The 25,423-nt window shown below is 51.4% G+C and overlaps 1 protein-coding gene across 4 annotated transcripts; it reads left to right on the forward strand.

Moving 5' to 3' along the window:
* The first annotated feature begins 1,261 nt into the window (after positions 1-1,261).
* On the forward strand, positions 1,262-24,872 carry ONECUT1 (one cut homeobox 1). 4 transcript variants are annotated; one of them, XR_003535027.1, is made up of 3 exons: positions 1,262-2,461; positions 3,139-3,367; positions 3,799-3,881. XR_003535027.1 is itself a non-coding variant. In XM_027688483.1 (2 exons), the coding sequence occupies exons 1-2, from the start codon at positions 1,381-1,383 to the stop codon at positions 3,882-3,884; spliced, it is 1,167 nt and encodes a 388-aa protein (XP_027544284.1). In that variant the 5' UTR covers positions 1,262-1,380; the 3' UTR covers positions 3,885-4,374. The 4 variants fall into 4 exon arrangements, 3 of the variants coding, with proteins under 3 accessions (XP_027544284.1, XP_027544286.1, XP_027544283.1); XM_027688483.1 differs by lacking the exon at positions 3,139-3,367 and having other exon boundaries at positions 3,799-4,374; XM_027688485.1 differs by lacking the exon at positions 3,139-3,367 and having other exon boundaries at positions 3,802-4,374.
* Positions 24,873-25,423: the final 551 nt, after the last annotated feature.

A 25,423-nucleotide genomic window follows, 5' to 3' on the forward strand; every position in this document is an offset into this window, starting at 1 on the left:
GGCAGCGGCCTTTGTGCGCCGCCGGCCCGGGGCCGCCCGGCTGCGGCCCCGCGGCTCTCCCGCGGCTCGGCTCGGCTCGGCCCGTCCCTCCCGCCGCTCAGCGCCGCGCACACGCCGCACTCTGCCCGGCGTGGTTCGTTATTGTTAATGGGCGAACAATAGGCACATCTGCCCTTTCTTCCAGCATAAAGGCACCTTAGCTAACGAGGGGGGCCGGCGGGTGGGCTCGCTTGTTCTTTCTCCTCCGCCTCCTTTTCTTTCTTTTTTGGGGGAAAAAATAAAAGAAAACCAGCGGCATGTCCGGCTGCTCGGCGCCTCGGGGCATATGCTCGCCTTGCACCGCCGGGCACGCTCTGCATCCCCGGCGGGGGCTGCAGGGGGGCGTCCCCCCCATCGCACCGCCTGGCCGGACCCCGCGGGGTCCCTGGGGACGGAGGGGTGCGGGAGCTGAGCCGCACGGGTGACCCCGATCGGACCCGGAGCGCAGCGCCACGGGGCTCCCGCCGCCCGTCGCCAGGCCGGGCAGCGGGGAAGTTTCCCGGCGGGGCACCTGAGAGGAACGACACCCGGGACAGCGCGGGGGGACACGGCGGGCACGGCCCCCGCGGGCGCCCCCGGGGCAGGGCGGCCGGAAGCTCAGGGGTGAGGTTAGGAGGCTCCGCGCTCACGGAAAAACGCGGAGTCACCGAAGGGGCGGGGCGGGTGTCCCTGCTCCCCACGAGCCCCGGCGGGAGGCGGGGCGGCCCCTTTGTGCCCGGGGCGGGGGCTGTGGGGGCTGCGGGGGCTGTGGGGACTGTGAGGGCCGTGAGGGCTGCGGGGGCCGTGGGGCCCGTCCGGCCCGCGCGGGGCAGCGACACCTCCAGCTCTGGGCGCCGCCGCGCGCGGCCGGCGCGCTTAAAAGGGGCGCTGACGTCACGGGGGCGGTGCCGGGCGGCGCGCAGGCGCGGTGCGGGCGGCGGCGGCGCTGCAGCAGCAGGAGCGGAGCGGGAGCGCGGCGCGCACAGAGAGCCATGGCTGGGGATGGCGAGGGACGCGGACACACACCCGCCGCGGCCGCGGCTGCGGGGCCCGGCCTGAGGGAGCGGCGGCCCTAGGACCGGCCCGGCGGCGCCAGCCAGCAGCGGGGGAGGGGGGGGGAAAAAACAACTAAAAAAACCAAAAAAACCAAATAAATACATTGCCACGAAATAATAATAATAAAAAAAAATAAAAAAAAAGGGAAAGGGAAAGCCAGCCAGCCCGGCAACAGCAGCAGCAGCAGCAGCACCGCCACCAGCCCGCAGCGCCTGCCCGCGGGAACAACCGGCCGCCGCCAAGAGCTCCGGGACGCCCCGCCGCCCACCAGATAGATGTGCGGTCCCGCCGCCCGCACGGCCGACGATGAACGCGCAGCTGGCGATGGAGAACATCGGCGATCTGCACGGGGTGAGCCATGAGCCGGTGCCCGCCGCCGCCGACCTGATGAGCGGCAGCCCGCACCACCGGAGCGCGGTGGCCCACCGCGGCAGCCACCTGCCGGCCCACCCGCGCTCCATGGGCATGGCGTCCATCCTCGACGGCGGCGACTACCACCACCATCACCGGCCGCCCGAGCACGCGCTGACGGGCCCCCTGCACCCCACCATGACCATGGCCTGCGAGACACCCCCCGGCATGAGCATGAGCAGCACCTACACCACGTTAACCCCTCTGCAGCCTCTACCTCCCATCTCGACGGTCTCGGACAAGTTTCCTCACCACCACCACCACCATCACCACCACCACCATCCCCACCAGCGGATACCGGGCAACGTGAGCGGCAGCTTCACGCTCATGCGGGACGAGAGGGGTCTGGCGTCTATGAACAATCTCTACACCCCCTACCACAAGGATGTTACCGGCATGGGGCAGAGCCTCTCTCCGTTGTCTGGATCGGGCCTGGGGAGCATCCACAACTCCCAGCAAGGGCTGCCCCACTACGCTCACCCCAGTGCCACCATGCCCGCCGAGAAAATGCTCACCCCAAATGGATTTGAAGCCCACCACCCTGCCATGTTAGCCAGGCATGGCGACCAACACCTCACCCCCACCTCCGCTGGCATGGTGCCTATCAACGGGATCCCACACCATCCCCATGCCCACTTGAATGCCCAGAGCCACGGGCAGATCCTGGGCTCTGCCAGGGAGCAAAACCCTTCTGTAACTGGTTCGCAGGTCAACAGTGGAAGTAATTCAGGGCAAATGGAAGAAATCAATACCAAAGAAGTAGCTCAGAGGATCACCACCGAGCTCAAACGGTACAGCATCCCCCAGGCTATCTTCGCCCAGAGGGTGCTGTGCCGCTCTCAAGGGACGCTCTCAGACCTGCTGAGGAACCCCAAACCCTGGAGCAAGCTCAAATCCGGCCGGGAGACCTTCCGCAGGATGTGGAAGTGGCTCCAGGAGCCGGAGTTTCAGCGGATGTCTGCTCTGCGGCTTGCAGGTGAGCCCACTGCGGGGTGGTCGGGGCACGGCGGCGGCGGCGGCGTCGGGGCTCCGGGCCTGGGCAGGCCGCCCCAATCCCTGCCTGCCCCTGAAGAGCAGCCCCGACCCCCCCTTCCGCCGCTCCGTTTCTGTCCTCTCCCCGCTCCCTCTCCCGGCTCCGCGCACCGGCACTGTCCGGTTCCTGCACGCCGCGCTCCCGCCTGCCAGACAAAGCCGAGCCGGGGCTCGGGCTGCGCACTGCGGCGTCCCCGCTTTGCCCATTCCCCGGCCGGGGCGCATCCGCCAGGCTCGCCCGCCGCCGGTAACGGGGCGCCGCCGAAAGCCGCACCGGCGGGAGCGCTGCCGGAGCGCGGAGGGTGAGGCGCAAATGCTTAAATTGGTGGCTGAGCCCACGGACGGGGTGCGGGGCCCACGGACGGGGTGCGGGGAAGTCCCGGTAATGCCCCGCCGAGAGGAGTCGTTCGGTGTGTCTGCTTTGTGTCGGGGGCGGCGGGCTCCGGTCGCAGCGGCTGGCGGGGCTCGGGGCCAGCGGCCCGTTCGGGTTAGGTGAGCTGGGACACGGGTTTCGCACGAATGAGCCGAGCCCGGCGGGTGAGCGGTGGCTGAGAAACGCTGTTGGCTAAAATCGTTAGATTTTTTAATTATTTTTTTTGAACTGGTTGTAATTATCATTAGGCCGCGGAGTTTGAGTTTCGCGTGGATGTCTCTGCGTGAGACGAGCCGTCCGTGTCGCGGCTTGGCTGCTCCGGAGCTTCACCCCGCTCTCGGCACTTGCTGCCTGGTGTAGTTCCGAGCGGGTCCCGTATTGTCTGCTCGGACATGGCCGTCCCGGTCCATACCTGTGCCCCGCTGCCCCAAACCCGCCCGTCTGTGCTCCCGGTGCAGAGCCCGCGTTTAATATACCGTGAGTGAGGGTTTGTTAATTAAGTGATAGGTCTCCATTAATTTGTCCCTGGAGAACGCGAGACAGTCAATCCGAGTTGGAGCCGGGGTCACTGATCCGTTTCACAGACAAAAATAAGGGAAGGGCCAAATCTTTCTCCTTTCAAAAACACAACCGGTCTTGTGCTTTCGACTACCACGACGGTGGGAATTTGGAACCGTTTCCCGAGCGTGCGAGGACGCGGCTGGGCCACCAACGTGCTCCGTGCCTATTTTCAGCTAACCTAGTCGTTCCTGAAAGCTAAAGCAGAGCTAGGAAGGGCCCGGGGCAGGGCCGTCCTCCCTGGTGCCCGCCAGTGGGGAGGACGTTGCTCTCTTTGGCTTCCACTCCTGCGACTCAGTTTCAAAGGTCTGAGTTCTCAGAAAATGCCCTTTCCGCCTTCCCTTCCTCAGCAGCCACCCCACCAGGAGAAAACCCTCGTCTTGCTGGTGCTACCCTGGAGAGGAGGACGGAGTTTGTGTTTCCAGTATCCCCGTAACGATTGCTAAGGCGAACTTTCTTCGATTTGGAGCGTATTTTTACGACAATACGGTCGACCTGAATCTCATTTGCATAGATCGATACTGGAAACAACCCCTCGCTTCGGAGCCTGCTGGCATCCCTTCCCTGGCGCTGCCGGCCGGGAAGCATTGCCAGCCCCAGCTGCTGCAGGGCCAGGCAGGAGGGAGGTGGCCGCGCTCTGCCCAGCTGCCGGGTCCGGAGGGTCCCATTGTTCGCTTCTGCCCCCAAACCGCCCCTTCCTCCAGCCACCTCAGCATAAACGGATCCCGGTAATCCCGTTAGAGAGACAAAGCCTCATTATTCCGCCTTCCCTTTCCGACGAAACCCGAAAGCTGGCACCTTGCAGAAACGTCTTCCCCGGGGCGAAACGGGGCTCACAGCCTGGAGGAAGGGGGAGGGAAAAGACGCTGGCAGCCGGGCCGGGCCGGGCCCCGCAGGGATGTCCCCGCGTACCGGGGGCTCCGCGGCCTCGCCCGGCGCTGCCCACCCGGGCTCAGGCAGCACGTGGGCATTTGCATAACGCTGCGTCCCAGCCAATGGGGGCGGCCCGGGAGCCCCCCCCCGCCCCGCCCCTCCCCGCGCAGCCTGCGCGGCCCCGCGCGCCCCCGCGCTGCCGGAGAACCCGCTGTATGTAAATGCGTAAAGTATCGATTTTGTTTTTCGTGCAGGTTTTAAACGTGCGACGATCTTACTAAGTGGTAAAAAAAAAAAAAAAAAAAAATCTGCCCCGATTGATATTGATGTATGAACATCAATTCAAAATAACATAAATTACTGCGGCCGGCGCAAATTAAATTTCACTGTCCAAATTATAACTCACTCCGGGGCGTTTAGAGAATTATCAGGTAGATAAATACCCAGAGCCGCCTTCATTTCTTCCCTTTCTGATTTCCTGCAGACAACAACCGGCAGGCAGTGAGGGGGATGGAGCCTGCTTATTTTAGGCCTCGCGGTCTCGCCTAGCACTTTATCTAGAGTATTTGCCCCTTCCAGCCATCCCTGGGGGATTCCTACCTCCCAGATTACAGAAGCTCCGACAAATAGAGGAAAAATTGGTAGTTACATGGAATCAGGATTGAGGTCTTGACACTTCCTGGGCTGTCTCTTGAAATGTAAGCAGAACTGCTAATTGCAAAGCTGACCTCTTCCAGCCTCCATCTTATTCCTCCCATCTCCCTTCTCTTCTCTGTTCTCTTTTCCTTTGTCTGTCCCACTCTCTCTCTCCTCTCTATCACTGAATATTTATCTATTTGACCGTTTCTCTGTTAGTCTTCCCTGCCTCCCCCCGCCTTCACTGACATTTGGAAGGGCTGTGAAGGGGCGCCGAAAAAAAGAAATATAATTAAAAGAAAAAGTACATCACTTGTTCAGCCTGCTGGACTGAATAAGGGTGAATTTATTTCAGGTTATTTTCGTGTATGTGTGTGTGAGAGAGGAAACAAGAAGGGATAAAGAAGGAAAAAAACCCGACTCGTCTTGTTCAGGAAAAATAATCTGCTTCGAGCCATTTATTGTTAGAACTGCGTCTGCCCGCCAGCCCCACACGGGCTGCCCGCAGGTCGGGAGGGAGGGCAGCGGCCAGGGAGAAACGCGGCAAAGACACGTTTCAGGAACGGACGAGAGGGGTATAAGAGACCCCAGGGTTCCTTAGGATCTGCTGCAAGGGGTGGCCGCTTTGCTGAGATGAGCCCTCTGAGCGAGCTCGTCCCGAAGGGCCCCTCCGTGGTGGGTCCCCGGGCTGGTGTTAGCGGGGAAGGGGCCGTGGGGGACCGGCGCTCAGGCAGGGGCTGGCTGGCCCGTCCCTCCAAAGCTGCTCGATCTTTGCCTGCGACCTGACTGGTATTTTTCGTAACTGCACGTCCTTTCCTCCTCTCCTCTTATCCTTTCTCCCTCCCGATGTGAATCCCGGCTAAGCTGAAGCCTTGGGAAGCCGGCGAGAAATTCTCGCCAAATTAACTCTAAGGAAATCGATGGAGTAATCAGAGCGTTTTCCACATTAAATATGAAATCTAATGACGCCGTTTGCACCTCTCGCCCGCCGCCGCCCCCGCGCTCTCCGGGAAGGTCGGGGCCGCCCCGGCCCCTGTGGCCTCATTAGGGGCTGTTTAATATTTACCCGGCGGGGACTTTGCATAAACGCATTTGCATCAGGGAGGCGGAGGGCATCGACCGGGGCCTTCACCGGCGACACTCCGAGCGCGGCCGGGGCTCAGGGGACAGACCCTGCCCCTCCCGGGCCTGCGGACCGCCCGGACACCGCGGGGACGGCCCGAGCCTGGCCCCGCGCATCTTGAGCGGTGACAGCGGCGCGGTGCTTGGGCCGAGGCAAGGTGCCCCGTCCCAGTGGGATCGGAGGGCAGGAGAACAGTCCCCGTGCTGCCCCCGGCGCGGTCGTGCCAGCCGCCGCAGCGCCCGGTGCGCATTCGGGGGAGCCTGGGACGCACTTGTTTGCCGGCCGTGTCCTTCGGCGGGATTGATTTACAGCCGCGTTTGCCCTTCGTTAATGTTTGCCCAGCGGGAGGAGGAGGAGCGGGGCCGGGCGAGCCGCGTTCCTCCACACTGGGCCGGGCCCGCCCCGAGCCCGTCCCCGCGCAGCCCCCGCCCCCGCAGCGCAGCTCGGCTCCTGCTTGTTTGTTCGTTCGTGCGTTCGTTGGTTCGTTTGTTTGTTTGTTTTAATTACCCGCCGCGTGGTGGGGCGGCACCGGGGGGCCGTGTCCCGCTCCCACCCCCGCTGCCGTTTGGATGAAACAGGCTCAAGGCAGGGCCGCTCCCGCCCGTGGGCACCGCCGGGGCCGCCCCGGGGGTCTCACAGCCGGGCTGTGGGCGCGATGCCCGCCCCGACCGGCCGGGGCCACCGCGTCCCCCGCAGCCCTCGCTCGTCGCCCCTCCGTTCCCGGGGCCTCTGCGCCATCTACTGACAGCCGGCGGGCGGGAGCGGCCCCGCCGCACTGGGCACCCCTCCTGCACCGGGCGGTGGCTCCCCGGGCCGGGAGGCGATGGGTCCGGGGAGGGCTGCGGGCGGAGGGCCCGCTGCTGGCTCCGTCCGCTGATTCCCCGGGAGCGCAGCCCGGCCTGGCTTCAGCACCGCGGACAGCGATCTCCGGCACGGACCGGCCCCGCCTCCGCCCCGGCGGCCCCGCTCCCGGGCGAGCCTGGCGCGGGCTGGGGCCGGGCCAGCCCCCGCTCCCGGTTCATGGACGGGGCCGCCCGCAGCCCGGGCGCAGGTGCTCGGTGAGCTGCCCCGCGGCTGCCGGCCCCGATGGGGAGCAGCGTCGCATCGATTGTACGCAGCGGCAGCCGGCAATTAGTGCCGCGGGGCGCGCGGGGCTGAGCGGCCCCGCTGCGGCGGCGGGAGCGGCTCGAGGGGACCTGTTTGGGGATGGGTCCCTTCGAACTGGTGCGTGGCCGGAGGAGAAGCGAGCTCCCCCCAGCACGGTAATTTGCAAGACAGAGGGGTTGGGATGCCCCAAGAGGAGAGGAGAGTTGCGTGGCACAAGGACTGTGCCCGCCGCAGGTGCCACCAGCGGGGACCACGGGCGCTGCCGGTGCTGCAGCTGGGTGCTGGCGTGTGCGGTCTGCGCTTTACAGGGCCAGAAAGGAGCTCGATGGTCCGATTGAGACAAAATCATCTGGAAACGCGCAGGCCAGGTATGAGTCTGTGCTTGGGTTTGCCTGTACCGGCACTAAACCACAGGTTCTGCTTTGCCTCAGGCAGCCTTCACCTGTGTAGCCGAAGGGTTCGCATGAGCTCCACACAAGGAACAAGTTAGTTTCGAGGGAGTCCTAAGGTGGCTGAAGCGCAGGAGCTGTTGCTGATTTGCTGATGACTTTCGCCTGAAGACTGCAGGCATTGAAGGGAGTTTTTCCTGAGGACTGAGCGGGACCCAGCATGGCAGTGCGTCATGGTCAAATCGATAAATGTTGATTCACGTTTCAAACATAAATCTATCTGGATTAATCATACACGGACTGAGAAGTGACCGATGCTTGCAGACTGTCTTTGGAAACGCAGCTGACTCGAGCCGTTTTGCTTAAGAAGAAGTCAGCTTTATGATGCCGAAAGCCTAATTTATAGGAACAATTTATTAGCTCAACAGTATTTTTCATTTTTTCCCATTTTAGGGCGATAGGAAGTCTCAGTGGTGACATTTTCTGTAGAGCCTAAACGGCAATTAAGGCGCGATGGATGGATGCTGTTCCACCAGTGTCCGCGGCAGCACCGCGAGCTGCTGCAGGATGTGGAGCGGGGCTCTGGCGTGTGTGGGTGGTGACTGATGGAGGTAGAAATGCTGCTGCTTCAGGTAGTGAAAAGTATTAAATCAGATGGCACGGGGCGCTCTTCCTTAGTGCTTGGGTGCAGAAGCCACTGAAGTGAGCCCGCGCTCAGATTTTGGATATTTTTGGGATACAGAAGAATGCACACGTTGTCGCATGCATTACAAACTCGTCGGTAAGAAGGGACCCACAGGTGATGAAGTTAATGCGGGCGGGTTTCCCGCAGCCCCTTTCCATCCCCTCCCCGGCACAGGCTGCCATACGGCTGCTCCGATGCCCCCCAAAACGGAGGAACTCCTTTATGTCATCACTGACACATTTATCGTTCCTGTGAGACATATTTCGTTATTTTGAATATATTGGAATTAACCGAGAACTTAAAAACTGGGGAAGCAGGAGCCGGCAGTCAGGTCCTTGGGAACGGAACCAGGGAAGCTGCCCAGGTTTTTCAGTATGTTCAACCCTCAGCGTTCCAGTGAAGGTTTTGCAACAGATTTGCAGCTGCTCAGAAACTCCATTTTCGGCGGCTGCAGCAGAGCCCCGGGCTGGGACCGCGGGAAGGCACAGAATAACCCGGCTTGACGCCGAGCCGCCCGCGGGCGGATTCAGTCCCACGGCTCGGAGCCGGCGTCCGCGCCCGGGTCTGTCCCGCGAACCCGCGCGGGCGGGAGATGAGCGGGGCGGGGCGGGGCTGCTGGCGCTGCCCGGGGGAGGTGCGGGGCGGGGCGGGGCGGGCAGCGTGTTCCAGCTTGGGGTGTGCGGAGCAGAGCGCTGCGGAGCGGCTGGCGCTCCCCGGCGGGGCGGCGCGGAGCGGTGCGGTGCGGAGCGGCGGGGCGGCTGCAGAGCGAGCGGTGCGGTGCGATGCGGACCTCACGGCGCGGTGCGGAGCGGTGTGGGAGCCCACGGCGCGGAGCCTATAGCGCGGTGCGGAACACAGGGTGCGATGCGATACGATGCGGTGCGGTTCGATGCGACCCGGAGCCCACGGTGCGGTGAGATGAGGCGCGGAGCCCATGGCGCGGCGCGATGCGGTGCGGTGCGCAGCCCGCGGCGCGGAGTGGAGCGGAGAGGTGCGGAGCGGTGCGGTGCAATGCGGAGCGGTGAGGTGCGGAGCGCACGGGACGGAGAGGTGCTGAGCGGTGCGGAGCGCACGGAGCGGTGCGATGGGATGCGGTGCAGTGCGGAGCGGTTCGATGCGGTGCAGAGGGCACAGCGCGGTGCGGGCCCCCTCCCGCGGGCGGCGGGGAGCGGGGGCCATCCAGCGGCCGGGGGCTGCCTGTGCCGCTGCGGCGTTGCGGGGGGGGGAAGCCGGACCCAGCTGACGCGATTAAAATATTGATGTAGTCGCAAAAATCGTTCATTAAGGCAATTTAATCTTTGCTATTAAATGTCCTTTCAATTCATTTGAGGTAATTAAGATGCAGTTTAAGTGATTAAATTCTAATTACTTATGCTAGACAAAGAAATATTTGTCACAGTAATATGGTTAACTAAAGACCCAGCTAAAGAAATTTAACGTTTACTTCAAATGATACCGCAGGAAAATCGGGTGCTTTCCCGTGATTGATCCACTTAGCAACATATTCTATAACGGTGATGTCAACTCGCTGAAGTGGTTACAGATCCATCAACACCAAGTTTGTGTAAACTCCCCTATCCCCCAATGCTGAGTCAGCGCTCCTCAGTCAGATTCACTTCATTATTCCAGGGGCAGCAAATTAAGGTCACTCATTTTAATACAGTGCACAGGAGAGAGATGTTTGCCATTCTGGCTCAGCTGGGATCTGTGTGTTGGCAGGCTGATGTAATTCTGTGAGCTTCCCATATAGGAACATGTGTTCCTTTCTCTTTATGTTATGAAACAACAAAAGAGTATTCCCTGGATTTGATGGCAGAGAAATGAGGCACAAATCAAAAGATCTCTGAGTATATGGAAACACCTGCACTCTTAATAGGCATAAATACAATTCACTAGAGAAGAAAGTGCAAAATGCTGAATGATGCCGGGGTAAAAAGAAATAATTTAATGTGGGCTCAGACATTTCAGAATAGACAATATTCTCTTGAGTTGAAAGGGGAAAGCAACCAGTTGGGGAGCAACCAATGACCTGTGTCACCTATGTGGGCTTTCATCACTAAAAATGTGGGAAAGGCCTTATCCCGTGGTGGGCTGAAGTTTTTGGGAATGCTCTTTGAAGCATCAAAGCTGACTGCTGCCTGCTCCAGCAGGAGTATACAGCCACAAGTTGCCCCCACATGTGGAGACTGTCTCGCACAGCACCTTTCCAGAGGGATTCCATTTCCCAGACATCTTTGAAGGCCCCAGGGCAGTGAGGAGAAGGACGGGGCAGTGCAGGGGACCGCCAAATCATGACGTATCAGAGTGAATGTCACCCAGCAGCTGCGGTTATTCATTCAGGTCAAACAGATTTGCTTGGATTTAGTTCATGTGGTGACATCTACCCTCAGGTAGTGTGTGTCTTACCTGCCCCTTTTCTCGTTTTCATATTTCCTTATGTAAAGTTTTTGATAATTGGGAAAGACCTGTCATTTGCGTGTCTCTTTGCACACTCTAGAGGTGTTATTCACATGATAAGGATGGAACTTAGCACACTTGATTATATATTATTGCCACCATGAATTTACCATAAACTTCTGGCTACTTGTTTCCACTGAGCTGTTGTATCCAGTGTGATTAGGACTATCTTTAGTGGTCAAAGTCCTTAAGCAGTTGCAGTCTCCTACAGAAATAGTGATGCCTTTTCCACCTGAAGGTAGAACCTCTTTCAGAAGAATATCCTCCATGATACCCTCTAGTTTGTACCAGTGAAGAATTTTCACTCTCTAAAAATGTTATTGGATATTGTGTGATGTTTCAAAACTGGAAGCAGATGATTTAGAGATTCCCGTGTGGACACAGTTCAGACTGTAGCTGAGTCACATCTCAGCCTTTACAGGAGATATTAGAAAATGTAACCTGATACAGGAGATATTAGAAAATACACATACGGAGAGACCTCTGGAAGGGCTTTTTATGTCTTTAAGACAGTCCTGTACACATGAAGTTGGGATAACTGAAAAACTAGGCTTTGCAAGAGGAGGGGGAAAGGATGATCATCACAAAACTTCTGAGAACTCTCTCAAGTCAGTCTAAAATATGCCTCCTTGTCTCTCCCATGGCACATATAGAAATGCAGAGCTTTTGTTGGCAATTCTTTGAGCTAGACTGCATCATTTCTTGGACTTTTCCCACTCAGAGGAAGGATGACTGCTCTAAACCCACAGTAACAACGCTGTTGATTATAAACTCCCCATTGTTTTCTAGGAACCTTGCACTGGGGTCTTTCAGAAAAGGGTAAAGCAGTTGTTTTGTTATTCCTATCTATCTGAAGCAAGTATAATGCTCACGAAGACTAAGGGTGAGATAGTCCTCAAAGCTAAACCAGTCAAGTGAGGGTGGTGGTGAAGACCCCAGAGCTTAGTGTTGAGTTTACCTTCTGATGTGAAGCAATCAGAAAGTGCATCCTCAGGCAAGACAGAGCTGAGACTGCAGTCATGAGAGACCCTCAATTCTCTTTTTTCCTCAAAATGAACATTTCAGCTACAAAACAGGTTCCTGCAGACTCTTTCTGCCCATAGTGTCCAGCTCAGCCTCCCAGCCACAGCACTAATTGGTGTCAAACAGTGTGAAATGTGATGGAAATTAGCATGGTGTGAGCTTGCTCACAGGGAGCTGAACCAAGACCACTGCATCATCTCATGCAGGCCACTCGATGACCATCAAGTAATAATGGCTTGTGGTCAGCAGTGACCTAGGCCAGAGCTGGAAATGTGGCCCATCACCTCAGGGTGAAAGGTCCTGTATCCCTTGTTGGTGGCCAGCACACATCTCCTCTCCATGTCAACAGGCTCTGAATTCAGCATGGCTGGAGACATTGCTGTGCAGGTGTCCAGACCTTGCTGGTCTGGATCCACTCTGTGTACAAACAGAGGGGAAAAAGCCTCCCTGAAAGCAGAGACCCACCGTGTGAATTGGCCTCCTCCTCCGCAGGGTGAGGAGATTCATTGTCAAGGCACCAGTGGGGCCGTACCCTCGCCTTCCAAAAGCAGCTGTGATGCCATGCTGTGGTGCACTCAGGCAGGCACTCTCCCCTCCTGTTGTGCTGCATTCCTGCTCCTCTTCCAGCCACTTTGTACAGGCAAAATCCCGGCCGTGGCCATTGTGTGCACTTGTCCTGGAGCTGTGGGAACTGCTGCAGGCAGCTGGTGAGCACTGTGACCCTCGGAGTGCCTGTAAGGGCACAGCTCTACCAGTGCCAGGTCTGAAACCACCCAAATCCACCTTCTTCCTCAGTGTCTGCACGCTCAGTGATTGCACCACAGTGGGCCACCAGCTGAGCAATGCCTCTCACAGGGAGAGAGTTGCCCTCTGCCATCAAAACAAGCCACAGGGCTTGGGGCAGGGTTTGCCCAAGTAGAATTTTCTTTTGTTGTTCCCCCTGCTCCAGTGCCACTTTTCAAGAAAAGCAGCCAGCAGAACTTGTGGTGATACTTTATTACATGCCCAAACCAAACCAGCAGATATCAGTTCTACTGAGAGCATTACCAGTTTCATTCTTTGCCTCTGGTTTATAGGAAGGAAAATTCGTGTTTGCCAGAAACAGCTAGGCACACGTGCACGCACGAAGTGCTCCTGAAAATTGATTTATGGTAATCAGGGTTTTTGCCTCAGATTTTAAAAAGAAATCCACCCTCTAGGGATGAAAGGCTAGATCAAGCATCAGGGTTAACGCCTGAGCTTACTGTAATCTTGACTTTTAGGCTGACCGAACAGTGTAGTTCACATCACAGGTGGGCAAAATATCCTCTTTGCTGTCTTGACCTAAAGATGCAATTAGTGCATTTTCATGGGGGGCACAATCCTGGTCACACCTCTGGCAGAGCAGGACTGATCCCACTGTGCTGCACACAGGCAGGTGCTGCAGAAGACCATCAATAAACCGGAGCTGCAGAGGTGAGACCACAAATCTGTACCAGGCACAGGCAGCTGGGCCTCAATGAGATGTACAGACCTTACAAGGTTTGGCAAGTTTGCTTGACCAAATCTCTTGGGTGACTTAGAAGGAACAAAGGGAGACAAAAATAGATTGATGGACTGTGTCAGGAGAATTGCAAGTGTCAAAAATATCTGTTGCTCAGGGCAGAGGAAGATGGAAGTGACTGGAAGAGGCCAGAGTTCAGGAGTGGATTTATAAGGTTCCTTCTGGCACTGATGATATTACAATGTCATATCTGCACGTGTGTTGCCAGAGTCAGGGCGACTCTTTCTTTATCCTCTGCTTTGCTTTTTTCCTAACGAGATTTTCTTAAAAGGCTTTTTCAGAAGGCATCACATGGAGCATGGCTCAGGCAGGGCAGCCCAGAGACAAAGCAGGGCTGTCTGCAGCAGGGAGCGAGGGCAGACGTTGCTCTGGGAGAGGTGCACCCCTCTGGGGAGCACAGCACCCCACAAAGCACCCGAATTCAGTGTCTGTGCTGTGGCAGGGGGTCTGTTCACAGCGCTCAAGGGCAAGGGGAAGAGAAGGACATCAGTGCAAATTACTGTTATTATCTTCTCCTACATAAAGTAAAACTGAGATGAAGTGTGCGATGAACTGTTGTGAAGACAGGCTCTGGTGCTTTTCCAAAAAAGCATTTCAGTGAGGATGTCTCTGGAGCCTGCCCTCAGCAGACACCCTCACTGGCATGAGGGGGGGACCTGGACAGAGCAGGCATAGCTGCTGTGCCTGAGTGTGACCTGGCTCAGGCTGCTGTCCACCCTCGCAGTGTGAGCTGGCTGGTCTCTGAGCCTGCTCTGGATACACTCTCACGTTGGAGCAGATTTTATCCCATGGTGTACATTTGTTCTCTGGCAAGCTGGAAGCTACAATTTATTATTAAAATTGATTGGCTCCAGTGCAGGGAAAACGATCGCAAGGAAACCCTATTACGGTTTTTCATTATCGCCATTATTTATTTTTAAGTGCTATTAATATTCCTGAGTCTGGACAAGGCAGAAGATGAGAGGTGGTATCCACCCTGCTGCTCACAACCCAAGGCCTGGCAGTGCTGTCTGCAAGGGCTCTTGGAACAACTGAGCATATTGGAAAGTTTTTGCCCTCAATCTGCCTCTGGCAAATGCTAATGGGAGTAGAGCTGAAAAAGAAACGAGTTTTGCATTGCCTAAAAATGATCCAGATACAAAAGCTGTTCCCAGTCTCCCCAAAGTGGAAGAGAGCTTTGCAAGCACTGCTGGGCAGGGACAGGTCCAGCATGTGGCTCAGGAGGCACCAAGGGGACAGGAGGATCAGGGCTAAGCTGGGCTCAGCTGGGGATCTCTGCTTGGCAGCCCCAACTTCACCCACTGGGGTGGGTGTGTCGTGTCCAGCAAGGACTGAACCCATTCCTTGTGGGTCTCTGTGTCTTAGATACAGTCCCACATTGCAACTGAGCCAATCTCTCTCTCTCTGAACCAATGCATCATTAGTCCTGAATCCAGAGTTGCTCCAACTTGGATGTGAGGACAAGAACTGGCTTATTTCCTAGGCTAAGCCAGAGTGTATCACCAGCTGTTCCCACCAGCCATGAACCAAGCCTGAGGAAACCAGCAGTCCAACACGACAGTGCGTTAAAAAAATAAAGCTCACTCTGGTCTGCAGAATGAAGAGGTGGCTCCCAGCTTTTATGGGGAGCACCACAGGAACCTGAGTGCTCGCTTTCTGATGGGCTTGAGAAAAATGAAGTTTTATTCACAAAGTACTGAAATGGGCTTATTTGTATCATGGACTGGATAGGTTTTATTTTTTTCTCCTCAGCAATGAGCACTTTTTTCTTACTTCTGTGATGTCTCTAACAGTAATCATGAGGTCTCTGATACAAGTGAAGAAACAAGGTATATTGTAACTCTTGGGACATTTTCTAAGGAAACAGTTGTTCAGGAATAATATATTTCAGGAAATGAGCGCAAGTTCAGGAAGACAATGCAAGCTAGTTTCACAACAGATGGTTGTTTTTTTGTTATTCTGTACTATTTCAGAGAACTCATGTACTAGTTTGTGATTGAAGCCCCAGAGGCTCACATGGCTAATTAAGCCAGCTTTGTACCTACTGCTGTGACTGTCATTTGGGATGTGATGATTCAGTCTGAAGGACTGCACAGCACTGACTCGGATCATGCTATTTGTGCCGTTAGGATTTTGTGACAAATTATGATCTGGACAGAGTATCTAGGTGGAAAATGAAATTTGTTCAGTCTTGGAAAAAGGAAGGTGTAAACCAGTGTGAGCAGAAATTAAGCACTAGGCTTGTTAGAAGGGGCAGTCAAAGCTGGAGGCTGAGGCTGTTACAGAGCCAAGCTCCTGCAGCTGCTTTCCTGGGAATTTCAGGTTGTCAAACGGTTAGAGGTATAAAAAAGACTGAGATGCTACTGGTATCTTCTTTGCTCCTCATTCTTAATATTTGTCAGTAAATAACAGACTATTCTTGAAAAAATATTTTTAACTCTTGGTTTGCCAACGTTAACTTCCAGTGGGGATGCAGATTATTTCAGTAGGCACCAAACCCCACTGGGAATTCAGCAGTTTGACTTCAGCAGGGGCTTGTGTGCATGAGGAAACCTGTTTTTCAGCCCAGAAGCTCCCCAGTTTTACAGGTCAGGATGTAACTTCAAAGCATTCTTCAAAGGTTTTCAGATAAAAATAACTCTTGAAGATATGAGTTTGGAGTCCCAGACTATTTGATTGATGTGTCATTACTTATGAAAGAACGTGTAGCTGGAATATATGTTGTTAGGGAGCTCTTCAAAAGCTTCTCCTCAGAGGGGGCTGAGCCACCAGTGTCTTGGTCCCTTGGCCTCCCTGGGCCAGCAGAAGGAGCCTTTGCAGCTCCTGGATCCTGATCTGTGCAGTTCCTATTTCTCAAGTACAAAAGGTATTTTTACACCTCCCTCGAGCAATTTTGTTACCGAGTGCAGGCTTGTGCTTGGTAACAATAGGATTTATAGGAAGAACATTTGTAAAGTAATCTGCTGTTTTCATTCCAATAACCATGGAATAGGTGGAGATACTGCAAAAAGTTCTTCAGATGATCAGCACTGGTCTCCACAGAAACCAGGACTAGACAGGCTCAGAGACAGAACATTCATATCACCTTCAGAAATACATCTCTCAATTGTTGTTAAAGGACATTGTTAGAGAAAAAAAAGGGGAAACAGACAACTTCAGACACTTCTGAAAGTGAGACAGAGGAGTCTGTCCTCCCAAGGAAGCCTTTATCTAGCAAAATGCTAACAGGATGAGCTGGCAGACAATAAAAGGCTGACAGGGGGATCTGGGAGTCTTCCTCACATCCCATCAGATCCTGCCTGGCAGGTGATCTGTGAGGCAGATTTCAAATTGCAAGCAGCCTTCAATAGTGTAGAGCAAAATAACATTCTGAAATGGAAAGGAGGGATGATAGATGAAATAAGGTGCAATTCTATAAAGAAAATTTACTATACCATTGTTTTTCATGTCAAAACATGTTTATTTTGTTCAGAATACATCTGCCTGTGGTACCCTGGTTTCTCACAGTTCTTTGTTCCTTAGTCAGCAAAAAGCTACAGAAATGGATTGAAAGCAACTAATAAAGGTAAAATATGTGGGCAAGGTTGACTTTAGAGTTCGGTGTATTTCCCCTCTTCCTCGTAGAGATATTAAATAGTTAAATTCCAGCACTAATGGGTGCTATTAAAATGTAAGCTCTCAGTAATAGAATTTGCTGAGTTTTAACAGACAAGAACAAAGGTATTTTCTAACTTTTATTCCTCATATTTTTTATAGTTTATAATGAGTTAGAAAAATTCATTGTCACACATCCTCTTCAAATTTGGAAGCTGACATGAATGGTCCTTTTTCCCTGGTTTGTCCTGTGCTGTGTGCCCGTGTGCTCCCCTGCCAGCCCTCTCTAACTGTCCTCCCCTTTCTTGCAGCGTGCAAGAGGAAAGAACAAGAGCACGGGAAGGATAGAGGGAATACACCCAAAAAGCCTCGGTTGGTCTTCACTGATGTCCAGCGTCGAACTCTACATGCAATATTCAAGGAAAATAAGCGTCCATCCAAAGAATTACAAATCACCATTTCCCAGCAGCTCGGGTTGGAGCTGAGCACCGTCAGCAACTTTTTCATGAATGCACGGAGGAGGAGTCTGGATAAGTGGCAAGACGAGGGCAGCTCCAATTCAGGCAACTCATCTTCTTCATCAAGCACTTGTACCAAAGCATGAAGGAATAACCACGAACTAAACCTCGGTGGAAAAGCTTTAAAAATAAATAAATAAATAAATAAAGACAGACCAGGACCTCAAAATAGCAGGTTTATACTTAGAACTATTTGAAAAAAAAAATATTTATAAGTCCAAAGAAACCAAAGACTTATTTCACCTGCATTATGACTTTGTTCTAAGACACACACTTTAGTAGGATGACGACTTGCGAAAAAACAAGAGAGGAAGAAGAAAGCGAAACGGAGGGAACAAAACAGAATGCAAAGAGAAGAGAAACAGACCACTGGTCTTACACCTTTACCCATTATCATCTTCACCGTACTTGGCTGTTTAGTGGTTTGGAGCATAGTGATTTCCTGTCATTGAACAGACATCTCTTTGGATACAGCTCTTCATTCCCACAGCAGTTGCCATGAAGGTGTATAGTGTATCTGTACTGCGTACACACCGGTGGTTAGGGACTTAGTCAGGGCTGGTCTTCAGAGAGGGTTGTGCCATGGCACAGCTGGCAGAGCGTGGAGTCGTCTGAATTCCTTTGAACGGTAGTGTGATTTTTGCTGTTTCACAGTTTGAACTTAAACCGGTGCAACGCCCGGGAACAAGTTCGAACTAGGCAAAGAAATTTTGAATGGTACCTAAACCAGTGCATTCTCTTTGTTTGTTAAGGAATGTTCAGATTTAAAAAAGGAAAACTATTCCATCCATAAAAAAAAAAAATCGACTAGCTACCAAAGAACACATTTAATAATTATATTGCAGGTATTTTATTGCAATGATTTTAATATTCCAAAGCTATTTTTACACAAAATACTATGTAGAGTTATAGGTATAAACTAATCTAACTGTATAACACATAAAACTTGTAATCAAGACTGTTATTTGCAATTAGTAAAAACCACATTATCGTTTCTTTTCCATGATTGGCAAGAAAGAATGTCACCCGAGGAGATCGCAGCCCCTGGCAGAGCACAGGTACTGAGGATGGGATGCTGCTGCCGCTGAACTCGGCGGGCCTTTTGGCCACTGACTTCAACGGGAGCGAAAAAAAAAAGGAGCCACGTGTTCCAGCCGTGTGTGAGGCTGCGGGAGCCGCCGTGCTGCATCCCCAGGCGCTCTCCCAGGCTGGCAGTGCTGGAAGCCCGGCGCTGTGTTTCAATGTGGCTCAGCTCTGCCATCTAGCCTGCGAACAGGAGACCTGAGGCGCTCAGTATGCAAAAACGAAACGAATTGAGAGATGCAAAACCACAGGGCTCAGTGTCTGATCAATACTCATTGACATTAGTGAGCTTTTTTTTACCTATTGACTTTACCAGGCAAAGGAATAGTAATAGCTTTGAAGGCTTGTGGTCTTTTCCTGTTGAAAACAGTGGTACAACATCAGTTAATGTTGGTGGGAAGAGCTCCAAGAGGAGCTCTAGTAGTGCTTTTGGAAGGAGAAATTGTGATCCCTCTGAATTCAAGAGCAAAATTCCCATGACACTGAGACACAGCCTGATGTTTTGTGGCTTCGTATCTGTGTGTAGCAGGCTGAGCTTTTGTCCCATGCATTCTTTCTTGCTCATCTATTAGTCAGGATAATGCATGAAATAGTTTAAAGTTTGTAGCTGAAAAGCTTTATATGCTCTGTTGCTAACAGACCCATAGGAGAAAAATCATCCCGTTCCTACTCTGATAAAATTAAAAAGAAAAGAGTGCAACATCTGCACATTAAATTTTAGTGTAAGGGGAAAATAGACTTTAAAAACCATACATGTGCCTGTTAGATTTCTAACCGGTGTTTCAAATTACTGTAGTAATTATGCTAGGTATATTAAATTCCAAAGTAACCAAATATGCAGTCATAGGCCCAATGCAAGGACTAGAAATAGGTAATCTTAATTACAACCTTTTTTTTTAATTAAAAAAAAGAAAAAGGAAAATTCAAGGTAAACTAGAATCCAAACACTATCTACTGTAGCAGATACTGGTTTGGGGATGAATCCCACTCAAAATACCAGTGACACCAAAGCTGAGCAACTTTGTAGCACCAGTTACTTCCCAAGAGGACAGGGTCTAGTCAAGGTTCAGGGTGTACAGGTAATTTCCACTAAGTGTTTAGAATACAGATGAAATATCTCTTTATTAAAATAAAGTAAAATAAAAACAAGATTTTTGGCATTCAATATTTCTCCACATTTCAGTATGTTAAACCCATTTTAAGACTGACAAAGCAATTGTCTAGGAAAACGGAATCAGATCTGGGAGTTTTTTGAGTCTCTAGCTTACCTTAAATTTTAGCAAGTTTTCTTTTGAAGTGTTCCATCCCCACGGAGACATTGACATGGCATCATTAGTAAGCTCACATATAAAGTACCTTATGAATGCAGTCTCACTAGTGTAAGGTTAATAAAGGACAGTGATAACTAACGGTTTAGTTTTTTCCAGCAAACGCTGCTTTGTAACGTACCTATAGTTTAGAAAAGAAAGCCTTATTTATTTAAAACTTGAGAATTTAAAAATGCAGGGAAATTCAAAGTACATTGCCGCATTTTTTAGTATTTTCATTGTATTGTCTTTATAGACTACTTGCTGAAACCAAAGAGAACTTTCATACCAGCATTAAATTTGCACCCAATATGCAATTTCAGGATCTCTGACACACACACATGCAAGCCCCTAAGTAGGACTGTGTATATGTACATGCACACATTTTTGTGGGGTGTATGTACGTATACATGTGCACACACATGTCCACACACACACTAAAACTGATGCACAAGTTATAGATTTTAAGTGTTTTGGGTTTTTTACATGTCTGTTTAAGTATATATAAACCTTTTGGTTTCCTATAAGCCATTAGGAACAAACCACTCTTCCCATGAGCAATATGCGCCTCATACTCTGAATAGGCAAAGAACACACTTTTCTTTGATTGCTTTCAAAATGTGAAGAAAATAACTATGGAACTGCTCATTCTACCTGTAAAGCTGTGTTACCTCTGAGCAGACTGCCCAGCTGCACCGACTGAAGCATGGACAGGTTACCTGGTGCTCCCTGGCTCTGACTGGTGCCATCACTCAACAGGGCACCCTTGAAGGGGAGCTTCTTCTAATGCTGCTTTTAACATTACACAGGAAACCCGTCTCTGTCCTATTAGTGTCAGTCTTTTGGTTCATTTCATTCCTGACTAAATGGAAATCAGTTTCAAATGCAACAAAAAGCATCTAAAACTCTGCCAGGAAGGGGTTAGGAGAGGGAGCAGAACCTGAAACAGTTTGGGAGCATCAGGAGATGAGGCTTCAGTCAAAGGTGACCCCACGGGCAAGAGGGCATTAGGAACATGCATTCAGCTCACAGGCTGCATCCAAAACTGACCGCAGTGACCCACAAGGGGAGGCTGGCCAAGAGGTGAACTGTCCGCATCCATTCCCATTGTAAATGGCATCATTAGATTTCCAGGAAAACAAAAAAAAACCAAAAACAAACAAACAAACAAAAAAAACCAAACAAAAAAATCCCCATTCAGACCGACTCACACCACTCTGTTAGCCCTGCATGGCTTCCCAGGGCCGCAGCCTCCTCTCCTTACTCAGGTAAAGCAAACCCAACCAGAGCGAGCCAGCCGGCAACGGGGCTTTCGCTTGAGAAGTTGCTCCTGCACAGCCAGTGCCAGGAGCAAATTCCCAAGCAGCCGAGTGGCCAAGGGTGCCCTGGCATGAGACCAGCCCCAGGGCTGCCCATGGGCACCGCTCTTCTCCTGAGATTTCAGGATAAGGGCGTGGTGGTGGTGGGCACTGCCCCAGGGGCTGCTGCTGCCCAGAGGGCTCGGAAACACTGCTGAGCTTATACCAAAGAGTCTTAGGACACCTCTCCTCACCTGAGTTGTAAACAAGACATTTTTACCCCAAAAAACAGTCCTTCTTTCTACTACTCTTCCTCCTATCCTCCTCCTCTTCCTCCTCCTTTGTACATAGGGATGAAAACTATGCATTTAGCAAACAAAGAGAAAGCACTTACCCTTTTCTATCTCACTGCGTTTGGGTGCATTCAAAGGCCCAGGGGCTAATTTTGAGACTTTGCTTAGCCTCCTGGTTTATTATTGTGGTGTGGTTAGCTTTACAATACATTTGGTAACTATTTGCTAAAGACAAAGAAGCAAAAGGTAAGGAATAGCTACTTCCACGTGTTAAAAAAAAAAAAAAGAAAAAAAAAGAAAAAAAAGTGTGTAAAGATCTACTATTTATAGTGTGAACCAAAGACGCTACCTCACTCGATTTCCATTGGTGATTTTAATCACATGATGATACCAAAGAATACCAAAGATTTTTCATGCACGGCCTTGGTCTGGAAAGGGAACTCATCCTCCTTCTTACCTCCATTCCCCTCATCCCCCTTCCTCACCTTCACTCAGTGTGTAACCTTGTCTTCATTCTTAGTGGTAATGCTAATAACCTTACGAATACTTCTCTTGCTACAACTGCTACTACTGACGATGATAAGGATAATAATAATAATAATAATAAAGCTCTAGGCAAACATGTTGCAAACTTTGTAAACTCATAGGACGAGTGCCTTGCTTGAACCAAAGTGTTAAACCGCTGTTGACCTCTTTATCTCTCACCTTATACTCTTTGAATACCTCAGCCTGTTAGAAAGGCCACTAATGAAAAAAAGGAATAATTCTTCACCGTGGTGCTTTTTGCCGTGCAACCATGCAATGAAACTTTCTTTGATACCAAAGGAAAATGTTTTTTTCCACTTTCTTGCTGACAAACCAAAGGTTCCCTCTTCTTTCCCCTAAAGCAGCTTGAGTCCCTCAGCCCAGACAGGCCGTGCATCGCTTTTACCAATTCCTCCAAATACCTCATAGTAATAAATCTTTAGGGTTATGTTGTATAGAGAGTCTATGTGATAAGGCAGAACTTACTAGTTTGATAATTGTTAAGGTTACTTAAAAAAAAGCTTTATAATTCTTATTTATTTTGTAGGGGTTGTTTTGTTTGTATATTCCTTTTATATTGTTTGGTTTGGGTTTCTTCTTTTTTCCTTTTTTTTTTTTTGGCAGAACTTCTCTGTTATACTCAAGGAAGATCTTATTCCTGGGAATGTTTCAAAGTGGGTAAAGATCGCTGTTTGCAATGAATGCAAGAAAGGGAAACATGGCTTTGATTACTTTTGTTTCAACTAGGATACTTTGTGTTTGCTAGTTGATGTTCTTTTCACAGGGTAAAAAAAAAATATTCTCTGCTGTGATAAATGGTTCCTATTTTTTCTCTATAATGTGCTGTGACTTTTAATTTAATTACCTTTTGTATACACTTATTTAATCACTGCTTTAATTTATGACTATGTAGTTTAAAAAAAAAAATTGTATATAGTAGATTCAAAAATGGCCAAAGCTTTATGTTACAATCTTTTCATTCTTGATGCTGAGATGAACTGAAGGAGAGTGCTTCTCTTGACTGCAGGGTGTATCTTCAGCCTTGTCTTGGCATGCACTTCCACCTGTGTTACAAACACTGCCAGGTTACCCCCTCCAGGCCTCCCTTCCCCCCAACTTGTACATGCCAAAATGAGTGTTTCAAGGTAGTACTTTTGTCACTTAGGAAGCAGAAAGGCATTATTAGCGTGTTTTTCCTTTAATTTATTTGTCTTTTTTCTAGAAAGGTTGCTTTGTGGGTGAGACCCGCACATCCAAAGAATTTAAAAGTCATTTTAATGTTTAAAAAGCACTGGCATTTGTGAGAGATTTTGCTGAGTTTTTGTTTTCCTTCGCCATTCGCACGGGTAGCGGGCGCAGGCCTCGGGAGAAAAGCTGACTTGGCTCTGGAATCCTTGCTCACGGGAAGGCCTTTGCGGCGGGCGATGGGATGGCGCGGGTTTGGAGAGCTCTCCAGGGCTGGGGCCACCCGCGGGACACCACCGGGTCACCTGCTCTCCAGCCCAGGGCATGCAGGGGACGGGACAGGGTCCACGGGGCACAGCTGAGCCCCCCCGAGAAGCTGCAGCTTCATCCAGGCAGAACTGCGGTGCCTCGGGTGCAGGTGAGCACAGGGGGGGGGACCTGTGCTGTGTCCCTCCCAGGGACAACCCCTGCCCTGGTACCCCCACATCTCGAGGGACGACGAGGCGGTTTTGAGTCGAAAAGCAAAGAGAAAAGGGTAATGACAATGATAATTCTGCAAAGCTGATGATGGCATCATGGCACAGAGAATAGGATGCCACTCGCCTGTGTTTTATTTTGCATAAAGAATAGGTTCTGTTTCAGCTGAGTGTTGTGTGCTGACACAGTTTGTGATGGCTGTAAATATTTCCTTTCCCATGCAGTAGGTGAGCCCCAGGTGTACCTCATTTTCCTTTGAGGGGATAGTGAAGGGGTTGAGGGAGGGAAGGACAAGGGCAGGGTCTAAGCTTTTGGTCAGAAGTTACACTTTCTAGGTACATTTTTTATACTTCAAGTATTGAAATGGGGCAATAAAGACGCTCTGAAATGCAGGATCATTAAATGGTCTGTTGTTGTGCATTGGCTCAGTGTCTGCTTTTAATACAGGAGCTAGTGCTGTGCAATGAGTTATGCTTCACATGGAGGGGGAGGCAAAGTATTAGTCTGTGAATCCAGCATGAGCCATCGAGCCCTGGACAAACTGTGCTTAGGGAGCCGCGGTTTCCTGTCCTGTTCCGGTAGTTCGGTATTTCACGGAATGTTCTGCATTTACTGCATTTGCTGCATCCTCACTGTGGGGCCGCGTTATTTTTGCGGCCTGAACTGGACAGCAGGGAATGTAGGGTACAGCCTTGTCTTTGACTCGCTCGGGCCCTGCGCACCCCCGCCCGCAGCCCCGGGACCCCCGGCACCCCCCGGACCCCCGCCCGGCCCGCCCTCCCCCGGCTCCCGCCGCAAAGGGGGCGACAGAGACAATCACAGGTCCCAGCTCCGTAGGGGTAGGAAATCTTCCCAGAGCAAGCGGGAGTTCTTCCAGAGCAACGGAACAAAACAAAAAAAAACACAAAAAAAAAAAAGAGGGTGGGAAAAAAAAAAAGAAAGAAAGAAAAAAAAAACCCGCAACGAAAACAAAGCGAAGATTTTGCTAAAGCCCTTTGCTGCCATCTTTAGTTCGCCCATTAGGAAGCAGCAGTAGTTTATGCGTTGCATCTGCATTTCAGACTAAGTGATTATTGTACCTAATTACAGTTGATTGCTGATATTTCCTCACTCTCTCTCTTAGTCAAGCGCTTCTTCTGTATTTTTGTGTGTAGCGATGACAAGTGCAGTGCGCTAGGCATTGCCCTGGGTTGGGTATGAGTATCTCCTGTACTGCGTTAAGATTTCCTTAAGTTACTTTTTTTAAGCTTTGCTACTGTTCTCACTTTATGCCGTGCAATATCATCTGCTGTGTTTGCTAAGCGAAAAGGTAAAAAAAAAAAAAAAAAAGAGAAAAAGAAAAAAAAAAGAAAAAAGCAAGTGATGATGTCATCATGCTTTTCAGTGTTACAATGTTTCAGCGTTACAATGTTTCAGCGTTTATGTAGTCACAAAAATGTAGTAAATAAAAGGTTGGATTTTCCAGCACTTTAAATTTAGACATTTCTTGCCTTCTTTTGTTTCTCTGTGTGCAGCCAGCAGGCACTGGGCTGAGACAAGGGCAGCCCCAGCTCTCCCGTGGGACGGGCGGCATTCGGTGGAGTCATGGGAGGGACGTCCATGGAGGGGGAACACTAAAGGGCTCTTCAGGCTTCACAGCACTGTGTCTTCTTCCCCCCATCTGTGCTGAGGTCTGCAGCCCCCAGCAAGCACCCCCCATCAGCCTGTGCTCCCCAGTCCATCCCTTCCCGGCACGGTGGGCTCCAGGGAGACGAGCACCGAGTGTCTGAGGGGTGAGCGCGGTTCATACCAGATGCATTTCTCTAATTGAGGGAAAAAAACATTAAGAAAGTAGGTGAAGCAAATAATCTCGGTTTCCT

The sequence above is a fragment of the Neopelma chrysocephalum genome, unplaced genomic scaffold, assembly GCF_003984885.1.
Source record: "Neopelma chrysocephalum unplaced genomic scaffold, ASM398488v2 Primary Assembly neopelma1_75, whole genome shotgun sequence".
Classification (NCBI taxonomy): Eukaryota; Metazoa; Chordata; class Aves; order Passeriformes; family Pipridae; genus Neopelma; species Neopelma chrysocephalum.